Source organism: Abrus precatorius, unplaced genomic scaffold, assembly GCF_003935025.1.
Source record: "Abrus precatorius isolate BTA unplaced genomic scaffold, Abrus_2018 Scaffold7, whole genome shotgun sequence".
In the NCBI taxonomy this organism is placed as follows: Eukaryota; Viridiplantae; Streptophyta; class Magnoliopsida; order Fabales; family Fabaceae; genus Abrus; species Abrus precatorius.
This window is the reverse complement of record NW_020874417.1, coordinates 17,828,897-17,846,225: the sequence shown is the minus strand read 5'-3', so window position 1 is coordinate 17,846,225 and position 17,329 is coordinate 17,828,897. Positions and strand designations below refer to the sequence as shown.

The 17,329-nt window shown below is 34.7% G+C and overlaps 2 protein-coding genes across 10 annotated transcripts; one reads left to right on the top strand and one right to left on the bottom strand.

The window, feature by feature from the left end:
• Positions 1 to 2,209: 2,209 nt before the first annotated feature.
• On the top strand, positions 2,210 to 7,696 carry LOC113871413 (myosin-10). The gene is made up of 5 exons (XM_027508508.1): positions 2,210 to 4,133; positions 4,239 to 4,315; positions 4,498 to 4,609; positions 4,809 to 4,925; positions 5,900 to 7,696. The coding sequence occupies exons 1-5, from the start codon at positions 2,802 to 2,804 to the stop codon at positions 6,251 to 6,253; spliced, it is 1,992 nt and encodes a 663-aa protein (XP_027364309.1). The 5' UTR covers positions 2,210 to 2,801; the 3' UTR covers positions 6,254 to 7,696.
• Positions 7,697 to 7,851: 155 nt separating this feature from the next.
• Positions 7,852 to 15,989, bottom strand: LOC113872581 (pentatricopeptide repeat-containing protein At1g13040, mitochondrial-like). 9 transcript variants are annotated; one of them, XM_027510245.1, is made up of 5 exons: positions 13,834 to 14,206; positions 13,279 to 13,396; positions 12,937 to 12,992; positions 12,106 to 12,328; positions 7,852 to 8,904 (listed from the first exon to the last, which is right to left on the bottom strand). In XM_027510245.1, the coding sequence occupies exon 5, from the start codon at positions 8,897 to 8,899 to the stop codon at positions 7,862 to 7,864; it is 1,038 nt and encodes a 345-aa protein (XP_027366046.1). In that variant the 5' UTR covers positions 8,900 to 8,904; positions 12,106 to 12,328; positions 12,937 to 12,992; positions 13,279 to 13,396; positions 13,834 to 14,206; the 3' UTR covers positions 7,852 to 7,861. The 9 variants fall into 9 exon arrangements, with proteins under 9 accessions (XP_027366046.1, XP_027366045.1, XP_027366044.1 ...); XM_027510237.1 differs by lacking the exon at positions 7,852 to 8,904 and having other exon boundaries at positions 11,976 to 12,328; positions 13,834 to 13,946; positions 14,069 to 15,853; XM_027510238.1 differs by lacking the exon at positions 7,852 to 8,904 and having other exon boundaries at positions 11,976 to 12,328; positions 13,834 to 13,946; positions 14,101 to 15,853.
• Between the last annotated feature and the right edge of the window lie 1,340 nt (positions 15,990 to 17,329).

Here is a 17,329-nt window from a genome sequence, read left to right as displayed (position 1 = left end):
AATTTGTTAAGTATGAAACATTATTATTCTATTACATGTTGTATTATAAAATATTTTTGTATTATTATTTATTATTTTATAAAATAAGAATTCTCATAGGACGATGAATGCTCACCCTTACAAACTTTTTTAGGTAATAAAGTGAAAAAAAGAGAATTGATCCGTTTTAAGATTATACTCGTAAGAAATAAAAAAAAAAAACTATTCTAGGTGATTTACTTTATTAGAAAAAACTGTAAATATATTATTAATTAACTTCTCATTCAAAGTTATTTATAAGATTTAATCATTTTAAATAATGATTCAAAATACAAGTATAATATTTAGTAATTAATCATTAATATAAAATTTGTAGTTTTTCTTTAATTGTAAATTTATAATTCTAAAATTATATCTTCAATGCTATTACGAACAAAATTTATATGTATAAAATTTTAAATCTTATTTTGATAATTCATATTTTACATACACAAATTCTTTTTATATTTATTTATTTTTTATTTAATTTAATTATATCACATTGATATTTCTATACTTAAAGGAGAGTTTTTTTTTTATAAATAAGGAATGTCACACAAAACATTTTTAGAATAATAATAAACATTTTAATTTAATATAAAAAACTTTTAAGTGTATATTTTATTTAATATTATTTTTAAAATGTTTAATAATCAAATGAGGGAATGGAGGGGAGAAATAAACTTCCCGCCCCACAAAATTTCATGGTATGGACGGTCTGAAATTAATTTTATGAATTCCACCTCCCTAAGTTTTTTTCTCCCACTAAATGACAAAGCCACCAAATCAATGTACCCTTCTTAGTAACAAGTTGAATGATATATATTTTTTCTATTATGCTGATTTTTCTATAAAATTATGTTTTTCTTTCCTTCTTTTGTTTACATAATTCATTATTCGATCATATATCGACCACTATATGATTTTTTTTAAATTTTATTAGGTGTGTTTAATTAAAATAAATTTTTTTATTATTCTCACAATATCAGTTCATATTGTCAATTGCACCACACTTCACAAATTTTTTTGTCCTTCTTTAGTTTATCGTTTTATTTTTATCTGCTACTTTCCTTTTTTTTTTTTTTTTTTGGCTATCTACATTCATAGCGTAAAATAAAATTTAAAAAAAAACCAACTAAGATGACGAGCATCTAAGAGGTCGTTTATTTATTTTTTAAAAAACAGTTTTTTAAATAAAAAAATTATCTGTTGACATAATTTTTTTTAAATACTTTTTAAAAATTATTTTAAATTATAACTTTAAAAAATCAAAAGTTAAAACACGAACAAACCCTTAAAACTTATTTGTTTTCTGTTTTTAAAAACAGCTCTTCTAAAAGTAAAATAAAATAAAATATATTTATTAATATAACTTTTACTTTTATTTTTTAAAATTATTTTAAAATATAATTTAAAAATTAAATAAAAAAATAAAAATAAACAAACATTTTCTGGTATTCTATTTTTTTAAATAATTCCGCTTGTGTTAACTTTGAGGACAAATTACAAAAGTTCCAACAATAGAATATGATTGTATTTTACGCGTAAATATTTATAAGAATAAAAAATATAAACTGTCTCTATCTTATAAATTTTATTTTTTATACGATTAAAACCGCATATTGTTTTTGAGATACATTATTGTGCCTATTTATGTGTTAAACTGCATGACCATTTTGTAATACTTACTAGACTTAGGTGATTGAATTTAGTTTAGAACCTCTATGTTAATTTATTTTTTCTCTTTTGTTCATTTATGTCAAACGTTACTCCAATCTTTCTGTAAAGTATTTTCTTAGGTGAGAAAGAAAAAAAAAAAGAGTCAATGACATGAAGTTTTAAAGCAAGTTTATTGTGTAATAATAACTCTTTAATTTTTTATTTATAAATTTTATTTGTGAATTAAAATTAAATGACATTAAGAGTGAAAGTTAATAAAACGAGACATCTATAACTTTTTAATCAAAAATAAAATTTATTATTTTATTTAAATTTCTTATAAACTAGATTAATTTTATAACACTGAATATAATTTAAATACAAATCAATATAATATTTTAATTGAGAAATTTTGTTGTAAAATTCAATTAAATCAACTCAACTAAATTATAGTTTTAATACTTAACATTAACGTTAATTAGAAGAAGAAAAAAAAACAAAAAATGATGCTTTCCGTGGCGTGAAGGAGCCTACGGTGACGGTCCTTTTGTCTCTCTCCGTCGCCAACCCTTGCAGACGAAGTTTCCTCTCTTTCTGTTACCGATCCCTGCAATCCACTGGGCACGCGCCTACCATTACCGTCTTCGCTTCCCTCATCTATTTATCCTAAACATTATATTATTAACTTCCGAAGTTACCCCTTCAATCACATCGCCGTGAAACACACTCACTTCGTTTCGCACCACCTCAATCCATATTCTATTTTTTTTTTAATATTATTTATTTTCTTCACTTCTATATTAATTAATTCATTTTAAACAATCAAATTTATTTTAACACCACAGCGCCACTTATTGTTATATTTTGAATTGAAATCCATTCCAATTACAAAAGGCGAAAAACAGAATTTCTCAATTCTCAATTTGAAACTCCGAAATTCTGGAGAGGCTGACTGGTTGGTAGGTTGTGGCGGTGTTTCTTCATCTATCTATCTATTATCATCAGCACCCTAAAATATAACCTAACGCAATACTACAATTACATTAGAGTTTCTACCTTCTCGTGTTGTGGATTCGCTCCAATTTCTAGGGTTTATCAATCATATATATATGTTAATAAATTAAATGGCCGGCGCCGGCGACCTAGATTCCGATGCGGTGCTCAGCGACGTCGAGGACGACAGCGGCGGCGATTCGATTCCGATCGCCACGAAGCCACCTTCGCCGGATGAGTTTTCCGTCGAGAGACTCCGAGAGGTTCTCGACGAGCTCGATAAGGAGCGGCAGGCGCGGCTCGCCGCCGAGAATTCGAAGACGGAATTGCAGGTTTCGTTCAACCGATTGAAGGCGCTGGCACACGAGGCCATAAAGAAGCGCGACGAGTTCGGACGGCAGAGAGACGACGCCCTTCGGGAGAAGGAGGAGACGGCGAAGCAGCTAGAGGAAACGGCGAAGGAGCGAGACGCGCTGCGATCGGAGATTGGGAATTCGAGCCACATGCTAGTGACTGGCATGGAGAAGATCTCGGCGAAAGTGAGCAGTTTCGCCGGCAACGCGTTGCCGTTGCCGCGATCGCAGAAATACACCGGCATGGCGGCGGTGGCGTACGGTGTTATCAAGAGAGCGAATGAGATCGTGGAAGAGCTTTTGAAACAGAACGACGCAACTACGAAGTCTAGGAACGAGGCCAGGGAGCAGATGGAGCAGCGGAATTACGAGATTGCCATTGAGGTTTCTCAGCTTGAAGCCACAATTAGTGGCTTGAGAGATGAGGTTGCTAAGAAGGCTTCTCTTGTTGAGGGTTTAGAGAAGGATTTGGCTGTTCGGGATCAGAAGCTGAATGAGATTTCAGAGAATTTGAGTAAGGAACAGAGTGAGGCTTTGCAATTGAAGGAGTTTGTTGATGAGTGTGAGGATAAATTGAGTAAGTTGGAAACTAAGATGGAATCCCAAAGGCCTTTGTTGATTGATCAGTTGAGTATTGTTTCAAAAATTCATAACCAAATTTGCAATGTTGTTAAGATAATTGATGATGATGGTACTTCGGAACTGTCTGAGTCGTTGTTTGTCCCGCAAGAAACGGACATTGAGGAGAATATACGTGCTTCTTTGGCTGGGATGGAATCGGTATATGAGTTGACTAAGATTGTTGTTCAGAAAGCTAGGGATGTGGTTGAGGAGAAGAATCATGAGATCAAGAGTTTAGATGAGACTGTGACTCGGTTAATTAGGGAGAAGGATCAAATTGGTTCTTTGCTTAGAAGTGCCTTGTCAAAAAGGATGACATCTGATCCATCTTCTAGGAAAAGTGAGTTATTTCAAGCCGCAGAGAATGGGTTGAGGGAGGCTGGGATAGATTTCAAATTTAGTAAGATTCTTGGAGATGGAAATGTTGCAGCTTCAAATAACAAATCAGACACAACGGAAAAAGAAGACGAGGATGAAATATACTCTTTGGTTAAGTATTTGTTTCTCTTTCTAGTTTTTAGTTAAACTTGTTCTCATCTCAGTATGCATTTTAATGACTCCTTGATGAATTGTCCATGCATGCTTTGTGTGCAGGCTGGTGCTTTGCAAGATGTTGTTAAGACATCTCAGCTTGAGATCATTGAGTTGCAGCATACTGTGGATGAATTAAGGTACTTAACATTAGAATCAAATGCACTGTTGTTTGTTATTTGTTTAATTTGAAGTTTGATAATTGAAATTCATCTCCTTGTTAGTCATTAATACTACTGACTAAAGAACTAGCATATTTGGAATTTCTAGTTGTGCTGACGTCATTACTTTTTTCCTTTGCATATTGCTTAACTGCATTAAGGGCAGAGTTGAGCTTACTTAAGCAGCATATTGAAGCTCAGGCCAAGGAGCTTGACCATAGAATGCATCGGATAGAGGAACTTGAAGAGAAGGAGAGAGTGGCAAATGAAAATGTAAACTTGATTATGTTTTATTTAGTTTATCTTGATCTTGTTCCTTAACTATGGACGGTTTTATCTGATATTTCTATATTTTGGAACAGTGGGACATTGAATTTGTTGAGTATTCCTAAGTTGTAAATAATTTGTGAGGGACATTTGATTGTTAATACTTCTCTGTCGCTAATTACCAACTTGGCATATTTGTATGTAGATTGAGGGTCTAATGATGGACATTGCTGCTGCTGAAGAAGAAATTAACAGATGGAAAGTAGCGGCAGAGCAAGAAGCTGCAGCAGGCAGAGGCGTCGAACAAGAATTTGTGGCACAGGTATGCTGTGTCACCAATATTATTGACATGTTTGCCATGTTTAGAGGATGTGACTGAAAAAATTCAGTTGTGCCAATTATTCTTAAGAGTACAATGCATTTAAACTTTAATTTATAAATGATTTTTAGGCACTACGTCCAGCTTTGGTTGTGTAATGGTGAATTGAGGAGTTCAAAATTTGCAGTTAATTAAGTATATTAGCCGGTTGCTAGAGGGTTGAATCAACTATCTCAAAAGCTTAAGCTACTTGGCAGAAACAAATGAATGACTTTAAAGTTAACATGTCCACTCACGCAAAAATTCTTCAGGCTTGAAGCATGGATAATGTCCAGGATCATTGATAGAAATTTTTGAGGAAAAAAAACTTTCCAATCATGTGAACAGATATCATTTGTCCATTCTTCTGTCTCTCTTCTCTGCACTTCATGTCACTGAGAGCTAAGAGCTATCATTTTTCCTACTCTGTGCTGAAATTTAGCCTTTAACTATTGTTTAGAAGAATGGAGAAAACAATGATCAAATGCTAGAAGAATAGAGGGAAAGTCCTCTAAATTCTTCTATTCTTCCATTCTTCTGTTTCTCTTCTCTGCACTTTCATGCCTCTGATTGCTAAGAGCTATGTCTCATGCTACTTTGTGCTGAAATTTAGCTGTTATCTTTTGTTGAGAAGAATGGAGGTGACAATGATCAAATGCTAGATGCCATGGGCATAGAGGTTTTGGTGCCATGTCATGAATTAATTATCCCAAGAACTACTGAAGTTTTATAGTCAAAACTTCATGATGGTTTTATATCTAACACTAGTGGCATCTTGTCTCCATGAATTCATTACTGGAATCATTTTTCATGCATACAGTGTCTGATGCCCCCTTTCTTTTAGCATTATGGTCTGTGCAGAAAGCCCCCTGCTGGTACAACTATTAGTTGTTTTTATTGAATATTCCTAGTCATGATTGCTGTTTGCAAATCTGCAGTTGTCAGCTCTTAAGCAGGAACTTGAAGAGGCGAAACAATCAATGTTAGAATCAGAGAAGAAACTAAAATTCAAAGAAGAGACAGCAGCTGCTGCCATGGCTGCCAGAGATGCAGCAGAGAAGTCTCTTAAGTTGGCAGACTTGAGGTCATCTAGACTGAGAGAGAGAGTTGAGGAGCTTACTCATCAGCTTGAAGAGTTTGAGAACAGGGAAGACTCGAGGGGCCAAAACAGGCCTAGATATGTTTGTTGGCCATGGCAGTGGCTCGGCTTAGACTTTGTGGGATTTCAGCAGCGACTCGATACACAACAGCAGGCTTCTAACGAAATGGAACTTTCTGAACCTCTCTTATAATTGGACCTTTTCTATTTTTTGTTTCTTATTTTCTTGTGTATTTATGTTGATTTCTTCAATTTTATGTCACAAAATTGTAGTTGATAGCATCATGTTGATCCAGCATTTAGTCCAGCTATTGATCCAGCATTAGGCTCCTCTTAATTGAGAAAGCCTCTGAAGTATACACGCGAAGGTGTGTTCACTCTTGAATGGGTTAACTTCACTAAACACTTATATCTAAATTAACAGTGAATGCATCTTCACTTATGTTTTCACACTATAGATGAGCTGTTTCCCTGCATCATCATGTTGTAGTTGCTTCTGGCTTGAATAAATGGCCATTGCAATTTTATTGTTTTGTACGATCCTTCCATCAAAGCAATCAACAGTGTATCCACGGGAAGTTGCATAACCGAAGTTTCTGTATCTACGATAAATGTTTTTGGGTTACATTTTTTGAGTCTGTGCTTGCTAATTTCAGTTGCAACTTTGTTAGCTTCTGTCTGCCCAATTTTTTTACCAAATAGTCTTTTGAGGGATATATGGTTTCGTCAACCCGTGCAAGTGCTGCCAGTCTAGATTTAGAACGGGTGGGTAGGTTAAACTCTCAACCCCCCAAATCTATAGAAACTAGTGCGGTTTCAACGATTGGACGATATTCAATTGTCAATCTTTTTATTATCAAAATAGGTTCAACAATGTCACTAATAAAATAAATGCATGATTTTTTTACCTTTATTACTTCCATACCAAATACAGGCGAGCCTTTTATCATTCCAAATGTATATGACTTCTGTTCAATTTTTTTGAATTATTATTTAAATTACTTTTTCCTTTGTTAATTATGGCCACATATTGTATTGAGAGTATCAGCTTGACACATAATACATCGATTTCAGACGACAAAAGCGTTTCAGGGGCTGAAGGCTTTTGTCAATGATAGTTAAATGGTCTTAACATGTATTTGAGAGGCTTGGACCAGCATAAGAATTTTTGAAGAGAATGGGGCGTGTAGCATTTCAAATTATTAATTTGCTGTTGTTTTTGTAGGTTTAGGTGCAAGATAGCTTTTGAGGTCTTGTATTTGTAGACAAATTCATGGTCAGGACAATCTTTTTCGCTGTCCAATCTGGTACGACGAAAATATAATATATAAGCATTTCACTTTTAGGACCAGCTTGTCTGTGCTGTGTATTATAAAAATAAAAAATAAATAAAATACATACGAATCACTCAGGCCAACCATTAACTAGACATGTCAAATTAAATTAAAGTTCCATTGCATTGTGGAATTGAGATTAACTGACCATTGACCGCGATCTAGAGTGAAAACTTGAAATCCGCGCATCCTTTAAGAAACTGAGCTAATGTTACGGATTTTGTTATTTGTGTGTAATAATCTCTAATAATTCTTGAGAAGAAAAATTAAGATACAAAAGAAGAAAACTACATGTAACGGGGAAACGAAAAAAAAAAAAAAAAGGCTAACCCTTAAAGTTGTTATTTGAAGGAGTAATAGGCAAATCAGTAAGACCAAAACACCCCCATTTTCAAGGACAAAAAAGAATGCCAATCATATTATAGCCGCTAAATTATTGTAATAATCTTTACTGCTGAATTATTGCTTCACCGCTTCGTTCTGCATTTCTTTTTAAGCAACACCCCGCCAGGAGGGCTTGTTAACAAGATGTTGCAACGGCCGTAAAGGTTATATGAATACCTTAAGATGCTTCCTAATTTGGATCTTGCCCTGAAAACTCCGTTCACCTGAAGTAAAACGCCATTGCCTTCCATTTGTTTGACAAGCCGTTGGGTCTCTCTTAATGGCAGCTGAACCTGACTAGTGACCATACGGATATTTGCTAACCTTGACTCACGCCTGGCTGCCGAGAAAGGCTCAACATATTGAGTGGCAATAAGGGTACTTCCATAATACAGATAAATCATCACGGAGCTGAAATCCACATGTACCTTCTTGTTTGGATTTGTGAAGTTAGCCAGCAAGCTTAGATCAGCATTGAGCAGATATCCAAGGTCAAGGTATGCAGCATTTAAGGTGGCACCAGATACATCAAAATGAGGACTTTGGGGACGAAAAACTAAGTACACTATTAGGACTATCAAGCCTCCTATAATTATGACCAGCCAAAATATTACACACAAGCAAGCACCCAACCATGTTAAGGGTTGAGACTTTTGTTCTTTAGGCAACCTTATTGGTGTGTGCCGATGATCTTGGCGTGGCCGCCACCGAGGCTCGGTAGGATGGTCTGGTGTTGGTAGCACTGCAGAGCCACCAGCCTTGGGAGATTGCTCTTGAAAAATTACCTTCGACTTAGCTGGCGTCAAACCTTGATCTTGTGGCTGTTTACGTGAAGCTCCACGGTGTGATTGGCCACGGCGTGGCTCTCTTAGAATAGATGTGTGTGGATGATCCTCTTGCCCCATTGGCAATGGAAAATGGTCATCACGTTGTGTTCGTAATGGGACATGATCTTCATGCTGAGGTTGCAATACATTTTGTACAGGTGCAGCTCCTTGTGTGGGTGGTTGGCCACGGTGTCTATGGGACGGAACAAATGCATAAGATGGTTGGTCACTACCATCTACATGTTGTGGCCGTGACGGTCTAGAAAAATGAGGGTTGGTTTCTCGAAGAGACATGGTTGCTGAAAGATGAATGAAAAGAATGAAGAGAAACAAAAGCTATGAAAATGTTATTAAGCTAATGGAAACGAGGACAAATCAAGCCTAAAACAAAAATTAAAGTATAAAAAGGGAATGAGAATGACTTCATGAGAACTTCAAGGATGATTCATATAAAGGCAAAGAATCAAACATAAGCCACTTATGTGGGGCACAATGTTTCTATTTTTTATTATTTTAAATATTAGCACCTGATTTGAGTTTATCACCTAGAGAGTGATCATGTATCACTTATTTATGTTATGTTTAGGTCAAGCCTTGATTGAATGGGTGAAATTCAGATCCGAGTTGCGGAGCTTATTATTGGACTATAATATACAGAACTTGAATCCCCATTAGAGAGCAAAACCTTGTGTGGAATTACAGGGGGAATGGTGTCTTCATTTTCTTGGACTACGAAGATTTCAAATTTGATTATAAAATACCCTTCAAACTGTAAAGGTTGCCGAAAAGACCTGATCGTGCAAGGCGACAACATACATTCTAACCTCGAGCACTTTCAGTTTCTTCTACCACAATTTTTTTGATCAAATCGTCTACCCCAATTTACAAGCAAACAGTACTAAATGCACAAGATACCTTTCCCCTACATTGGTCCAAAATACGTGGGCCACAAACACAGATTGCAAGTTCGAGCATTTTAGGAAGTTAGAACGCCCAGTAGAACAGAGGAATTCATTGAGTCAACATTCGATCAATTTAAAAGAAATATATATTTGTCAGCAATAAATAAATAAAGAAATATGTTAGATTGTCTTGGCGTACTTACCAAAAAGAAGATTAGTACACGAGAAACAATTTCGAAATTCGCAAAATGAGGCAAAAAAATATATCATAATAATTATTCACAAACAAAATTGAAAGGTACATATATGGCCATGATCAGTTCAGAACAATATAGCAAACTCATTTTTATGGGTGACTGCTTAAATTGAGTTGATAAACTTCATGTGCGTACGCATTTTTTCAACTTTACCGGTGACTAAATAAAAGGACTATATAATTTACAGCGGATCCACCAAACACCCCCACCGCACCCTCAGTAATAGAAAGAACCAACGGTCAAAACCATGCGTGTCATTAACATCTAATTTGCAATGTGGAATGGAGAGACCGAGCAAAAAGCAATAATGCAGTAGTTATAAAACAAATATACATAAGTTTGTAAATCAATGGCATACACATTAATTCCTCAGGCTCATGTCAAATAAGTAAATGCCTAAATAATTGGAAGGAATTTTACTTCAAATTTCGAATAGAAGTGGAAGTTATTTTTAGAATTATAAGTCAAATAGAGAAGCTAAAGCCAGGATTATCTTTGTTGCCTTCAGTTTTCAATGTTTTCCAAGATCAGGTCAGGTGCACAATTAACAGTCCCCAGGTACAGACCAACCGACGGTTAATCAAAAGCAATTCTGCCGTTCTCTTCACTTCCTGTGTTTCCACCACCTCACCCCGAAACCGTTGTAAGTAATGTGATGAGCCAAACCCATAAACTACTAAAGGTATTTAAATAATTACTTATTTAAGCACTTAGTTAATAAGCTCCTTGTAAAATGATAATTCATATCATAAATTTAACGATGAAACTTATTAAGTTTAAAAAAAAAAAAAAAAAACTTATTTCAATAAACTATATCAAACAAACTTATTAAAATACCCTAAAAACAATTTATGAGTAATAAGTTATTTTTCATAAGTTCTTCCACACAAGCCCTAAGTATAATATGGTCAAACTTTAAGACCATATGACTATTGTTAACATTCTAACTCCTCCATTCTTATATTGAACTGTGACAGGATAAATCAAATATAAAAGTCATTTCCCCTAATAAACGTGGTCAGGAAACGAGTTTTGCTTCCTCATTAAGATGAACAAAAATGAAAAAAGAAAAATAAGAGCACGTTTGATTTCTATTTTAAAAAATTCTGTTTTTTTCAAAAATATATAACACAAATTTGTAGTACATTTTATTTTTAAAAACAGAAAATTATTTTTAAACTAGAAATCAAACATACTCTATCTCTCTTAAAATACCTTCATAATTCAATGGCAAAATCCAGGAATTGGAATTATTAACTTGGAAATTATTGTAGAATTTTCTCACAAAATCAGAATCTGTGCCTCAAGAATGTAAAATAGCATCGCAGCATTATTAGATCAATTCAAATCACTGGGAGAAAACAAGAAAATAAACCAATTCAAAATCAAACAGAAGAATTTAATTCTGGTTCAATCCGTACTTTTGCATAACAATAAGGAGAATAACCAATAACCTAGTTAAAAAAGAGCGAGAGGGCTATCTAATACTCTATAAAACATAATCAATATCAATAAATAACTAGTGTTTACCCAGAATATAAAAAATAATCAGTTAATGAGTCCGAAGTTCCGTCTCTTTTAAATGGAAAATATGTTAACAAGACAAAAGTGACTTATAAATTTTAAATCTTCATAACAGAAAATCTAACTTAAAACATATAATTCAAAGTGTAAAGTATCTCAAAAGTGGAAATTATAACATAATAGTGACTGAATTTGGAAATTTAACAAGAAGCCCAATACGTAAGTACTAGAAGTCAACGAAAGCATAGAATCCAAATGCAAAGTATCTACAAAGTAAGAACTAAAACCAAATGGACTGAATCACTGAAATTAGCAATTCAACAAGAAGCCCACAACTCAAGAAATGCTGGAAATCAAACATTGTAATGAGAAAATACAGGGCAAAAGATATGTAGTTTCATCTATAAAATTGTCACAAATTTGATTATTCCCGATCTAATGATGTTCGATGCTGGAGAAACGAAATCACTTCTTTTGGCATCCTATATTCAAGCAGGTTGAAGTCTAGTTTCATTTTGATGACTTGGCAAAGAGAGTTTCTAAATTTTGCATAATAATGGTTCTGGATGAAGAACTTAAGATGATATGTTGGAGAAAGATTTATAATTGAAGTGAAAAACTTTGAGAAATACACAATGAAGAGAGGGAGATAGAGTGCGTGAATGAATGAAGAAAGGATTTGTCAACCCAGTTTCAATATTGCACTTTCCCAAACTAATTCCTAAAGTGTAGAAGTTTTAAAACTAATTAAGGCACCTTCTAACATTTAGCCATCAACATGGCAAATTTTTTTTAACTATTTTCAATTTTTCTTGAACATTGCAGAAGTTGCTGGGACCCTAGATCATTCACTTCTATTTGGAAATCATCAAGAATCCAGACTGATGCCTTTCACCTGTACTTTCTCTTCACCCTCCTTTTCCTTCTTTCTATTTCTTTATTGCATTTCTATCAAATCAATCAGCAAATTGGCTTATTGTGCTGATTCGTCCTTCAGCTACTCCTGTTCCAAGATGCAACATTGTCTAGGGTAGAATCTACTGGCAAGTATATACATTTAGATTTAATATTTATGGCATTCTACACCAGCGTACAATGAGCCAAGGTATAGTAATATCATTATATAAAGAGAACAAGTAAGAAACTCATTTTTGTTACTGAGGCATGCAAGAGGTATATGCATTAGTAACCTGTATTTCCCACCCCCCACCCCCCCCAAAAAAAATGCAGTAAGAGTTGCAGTGCAACTATGTTCTAACTTATTAGGTTCAATGCTACTACGAGAATCCACATCACTATTACATTATCTAACTAACTTAATGTAACTACTAACTACTGCTAGAAAATGTTTTTTAATATCAGAAGATTCTCCTGAATGAATGCACTATAAACTAGTCTACTAAAAAAAGTAAAAACATACCAAATAACATAACATACAACAATTCCCAGTTAGTCTCCATTGATGCAGCAGCCTTCAGAAATACTATGCAACTTTTAAATGATTCATACATCCATTTTGTTCTCTTACATTCTTTTGTTTGTTTTGTTTCATATAGGAGTTGACAAGGGCAACAATAGACAAAATTGTATTGAATATCATAGTTCCCTAATACAAGACTCTGCTAAAATTAAAGGAGTAGAAACATACTTGGACAAATGTAATGATTAGGGTGACATTTCTTTAGAGAAGCTTGAAGTTTCATGCTGCAGATACAAGCTGAAGCATCAAAATTCACCAGAAAATAAGACGAGTTGAAATTTATTACAGTATCCAACAAATATGTATCTTGGAAGTCATACATAGCTCGTGCCAGCATCACAGTTTTTCAGAATCTAATAAATTTGAATCTTGAACCTAACAAGGCCACCTAATGAATCTTGTTTTTTCCACAATTCTCTGCTGTTATATAAGTCTAGACATGTACATTGTACACAAATAGTAAATCATTGATCTGTTAATAAATGTTCCAGAATGCTTGAGGTATGAAACCTGAGTTTATTGTTCAAGAATTTGCTAGGATAGGAAGCAAGATCACAAGGAAGTAGATGTAGATCACAGCAAGGTGAAATTACCAATGAATGCTTATCTTCATAGTTCAAACTATGCTCTGCAACATATCACAGAAGGCATAGTAAATACCACAAACTTCATCTTGATGAAACAAGACATCTTTTTCACTAAAACTAAGTGTTTTGAACACCAGACGGGTGCTATACTGTTATTAAAAGTTAGAACCATAAGAGGACCCATGTTCATTATCAACGTCCCTGCCATGCAAAGCTGTTATTAAAAGTTAGAACCATAAGATTTACTCAAATAGCATGAAGACAGCATAAGACCAACTCAAAACCACCCTCAATCTGAACTCTGAAGAAACACCAACCGGGATTTGAATAGGTAGCTGGACTGATTTAAACCAGATCATCTATTACTGCTCATATCAGTTGAGCAGGGTGAGAAACAGATCCATAGCTCTCCGTGTATAACAATGGCCAAAAAGTTAATGAACACTATTATATATTTGTATTGACAAATACAATCCACCATGTGAATAGTCTGTTGACAATATGGATCAAAACCTGGACAACATTACTTCCATCATAGCAAGAAAACATTACAGCACTGCCCTCAGTATGGATCCTTTACAAAAAGTTGGCCTGTGAATTGGTAGTATGTTACACAGCACAAAAGTATATGTGAGCACATAGACATATAAAGGTATGGGATTGCACCATGAGCATCGTAAAAATGGGATAAACCAATTTACAGGTGTCATTACCTGCAGAAAACGTTTTAGTCAGGTTTGCTAACCTTTCATGTATTATATCCAGAGAAAACATTTTTTAAGTCATGTTTCCAATTTGAAAGAAAGGTGTGATGAATTTGAGAGGATCACAAGACAAATTAGTGTCACGCTCATGTACCATCACTTGATTGAATGGCATTGACTAGAGCCTCAGAAAGATGTCTGTCAAGTGTAAAGCCTTTTTCCATCATCTGATCCCAAACTCTACATGCCACTGAAAGCTTTCTTTCCTTTAGAAGCCCTCTAACTATCAACTTGAAAGTTACCTCATCGGGATCTAATGCTTTTCTCTGCATTTCATCATATAGATGCATGGCATCCATAATTCTAGAAGCCTTGCAAAACCCATTTATGAGTGCATTATACGATACAACATCTGGATTTATTCCATCCTCCACCATGCCACGAAAAACACTATGAGCCACATCAATCTTCCCATTCTTACACATATGATCCACCATTGTTGTATAGAATATTAGATTAGGAACAAGACCCATCCCTGTCATTTGATCAAGAAGATTCTTGACCACATGGGAACTACCTTCTCTCAGAAACGCATCCACAAGTATATTGAACGTCACTATGTCCGGTTGAATCCCTTTCCTATACATTTCCTCAAATAAATCATATGCCTTCCTAGTCCGGTGTGCCTTACAGAAGGCTGTGATAATTGTATTATAAGAAACAACATCACACAGCCCTTTGGTCTGCATTCTCTTCACCATCATCAAATAAGCCCTATCAATCATATTTGCCTTACAAAAACCCTTCAACAGCTCATTATAACTATACAAATCCGGCTCCACCCCACTCCTCTCCATGGTCTCCAACAGCCTCACGGCCTCATCCACCATACCCTCATCACAACAATAATTCAACAATATATTATAAGTAACCAAATCCGGTGCACACCCATTTGTACTCATAAACGCCTTAATCTTCAACGCCTTATCAACCCTCCCGGTCCTACAAAACCCACTGATCAAAGCATTATAAACCAAACTACCAACCTTCACCCCACCCTTGATCACCCCAACAACAAGCTCATAAGCCAACTCAACACGCCCACCACCACACAACCCAACAACAAGAGCACCACAAACCTTACAATCAGGCCCCAATCCCTTCTCAATCAAATCCCGCCAAACCCTAACAGCCTCATCAAACCGTTCAGCTTTACACAACGCATCAATGACAATAGTGTAGGAAACGACATCAGGCTCTCTCCCCTTCAAAGGCATAGCACGAAACAATTCCAAAGCGGTTTCTAACCGATCCTCGCGACAGAGAAGGTTCAAGTAAATATTAAGAGCCCAAATATCAGGAACAAAACCGAGAGCATCCATGTCGCATAGAAGGTTCTGGATGAGTTCGAAATTCTTAGCGGAACATAGAGCGGAGATGAAGCGAGAGTAGGTGAATGGAATGAGAGAGAAGCCATTGGGAATGACGTGGCCGTAATAGTAGTGTTGGGCGAGGTGGAGGCGCGAGTGGCGGAGAAGAACGCCGATGAAGCGATTGTAATCGACGCTGAAGAGCCGACAATTTGAGTGAGACATTTGATCGAACACGTGGATGGCATGATCGATGAGACCTGCTTTTACGAAGTTTGAAATGAGAGCGCGATATAAGAGGCGGCGTGCGCCAATGCTCTGATACATGTCAAGCTTTTCCAAATGCATAGCAACGACCAAATCCACATTCATTCAGATGCTACCTATCTCTGTTGTTCTGATATTCGTTCATTCGAGCCAAAGACAATTTCTGAACACCAAATTAAATAGTCATGTCAAGCTAGAGAGGCCAGTGAAGAGGTTCTTCTTTCAAGTGAAATCGTTCAGCGCCAGATTGGGCTTTGGGCTGGTTGGGTTCGTATACCTTGTTCACTGAGGACTGAAGTAACTAGGTGAAAGGAAAACTTTAACTTTTTAAAAATAAATAAACTTTTCTCTCATTTTATTTTATTTTTTAATGTTTTTCTCTTATCTTTTCCACATTTGTTGGTTAGTATACCGTTATGAAAGATGATTTGTTGCACAATCCATTCATGATGATCATCGATAAGAAATTCCAAAGCTTCCCAGATCCTACGTGGTGAAGCCAATGTAGGATATAGCTCGCCATAGCATCATCATGAATCATGATAGATTAAACATGAAGGCAAAAATATCGGAATCTTCAACTTCTAAATCCATCTACAAGAATAATATGAATGGAAAGGAGCAATTTCTATATATGGACAAGAGTAATAATATGTTTTGTTTTTAAAAAAGTTATTCAATTAATATCGCGATATACTTCATAAAAAACATTATGATATTTCTTTACTTTAAAATGAATTAAATTTAAAAGAATAATACACTTCCTTCCAAGAGAATATTGAAATAATACTTATAATAAAAAATGAATAAAAATAGTTTAATCATATACAGATTTTTAAAAATGTTAGTAAAAAAAATGGATTGCATAATTCTTAAGTGGAATTGAGAAAGACAAATAAATCTTTTAATTAATTAAACTTATAAAAATTTTATTTTTGAAGGAACATGATAAAGTTATTTGATTTATGTAACCGCTTCACTTGATAAAATAAGATTTGATTGTTGCTGTAATCCAATTTTTTCTAATTTTCTCCTATTTTGCACTTAAAGTTCTTAAATTTAAACATGAAAAAATAATATTATTTTATGAAAAATAACATATTTATTCTATTAAAGTCATAAAAAGGTAATAAATGCTTATTTTTTAATAATATTTTATTATTATTAATGGTTTAAACTCGACTTTTAAAAAGTTGAAGTTAATATTTTTGTATATTTATCTTTCACTTGGAACCATAACACCAATGTAGTTTACTTGAGAGTGAACGATACTTTTTGGTCATTGTATTTGTATGGGATCACGTAACGACGTGTTGGCGAAGATAACTCTAAGAAGGATTGGACAATGGACAGGTCTTGCTTTGGACCAGAAAGTTAAGGAATCGGCTTGCTCCTTCCTCCATCGCCACCTTTTTTGACCTCATGCTACTTATTTTTGGTTTCATATACTGATACTGATATTATAAAATACCCTTTCAAAACAAAATATAATAAAACGTATGCCACTCCCTCTTCTAAGTACAACGGCAATGATCACGTCTTTTACATGTTCCACATTTCTGAAACTCATCTCAATTTCGCATTTGTCGACAGAGTACTACCACTATTCTTCTCACCGGCCAACCATTTTTCT

Bases quoted from the DNA above. Each gene is read 5' to 3' on its own strand.
- LOC113872581 (XM_027510236.1), bottom strand. From the start codon at position 15,801: ATGAATGTGGATTTGGTCGTTGCTATGCATTTGGAAAAGCTTGACATG.
- LOC113871413 (XM_027508508.1), top strand. From the start codon at position 2,802: ATGGCCGGCGCCGGCGACCTAGATTCCGATGCGGTGCTCAGCGACGTC. The intron at 4,316-4,497 runs GTACTTAACATT...AACTGCATTAAG, and splicing joins CATACTGTGGATGAATTAAG to GGCAGAGTTGAGCTTACTTA. The intron at 4,610-4,808 runs GTAAACTTGATT...ATTTGTATGTAG, and splicing joins AGAGAGTGGCAAATGAAAAT to ATTGAGGGTCTAATGATGGA.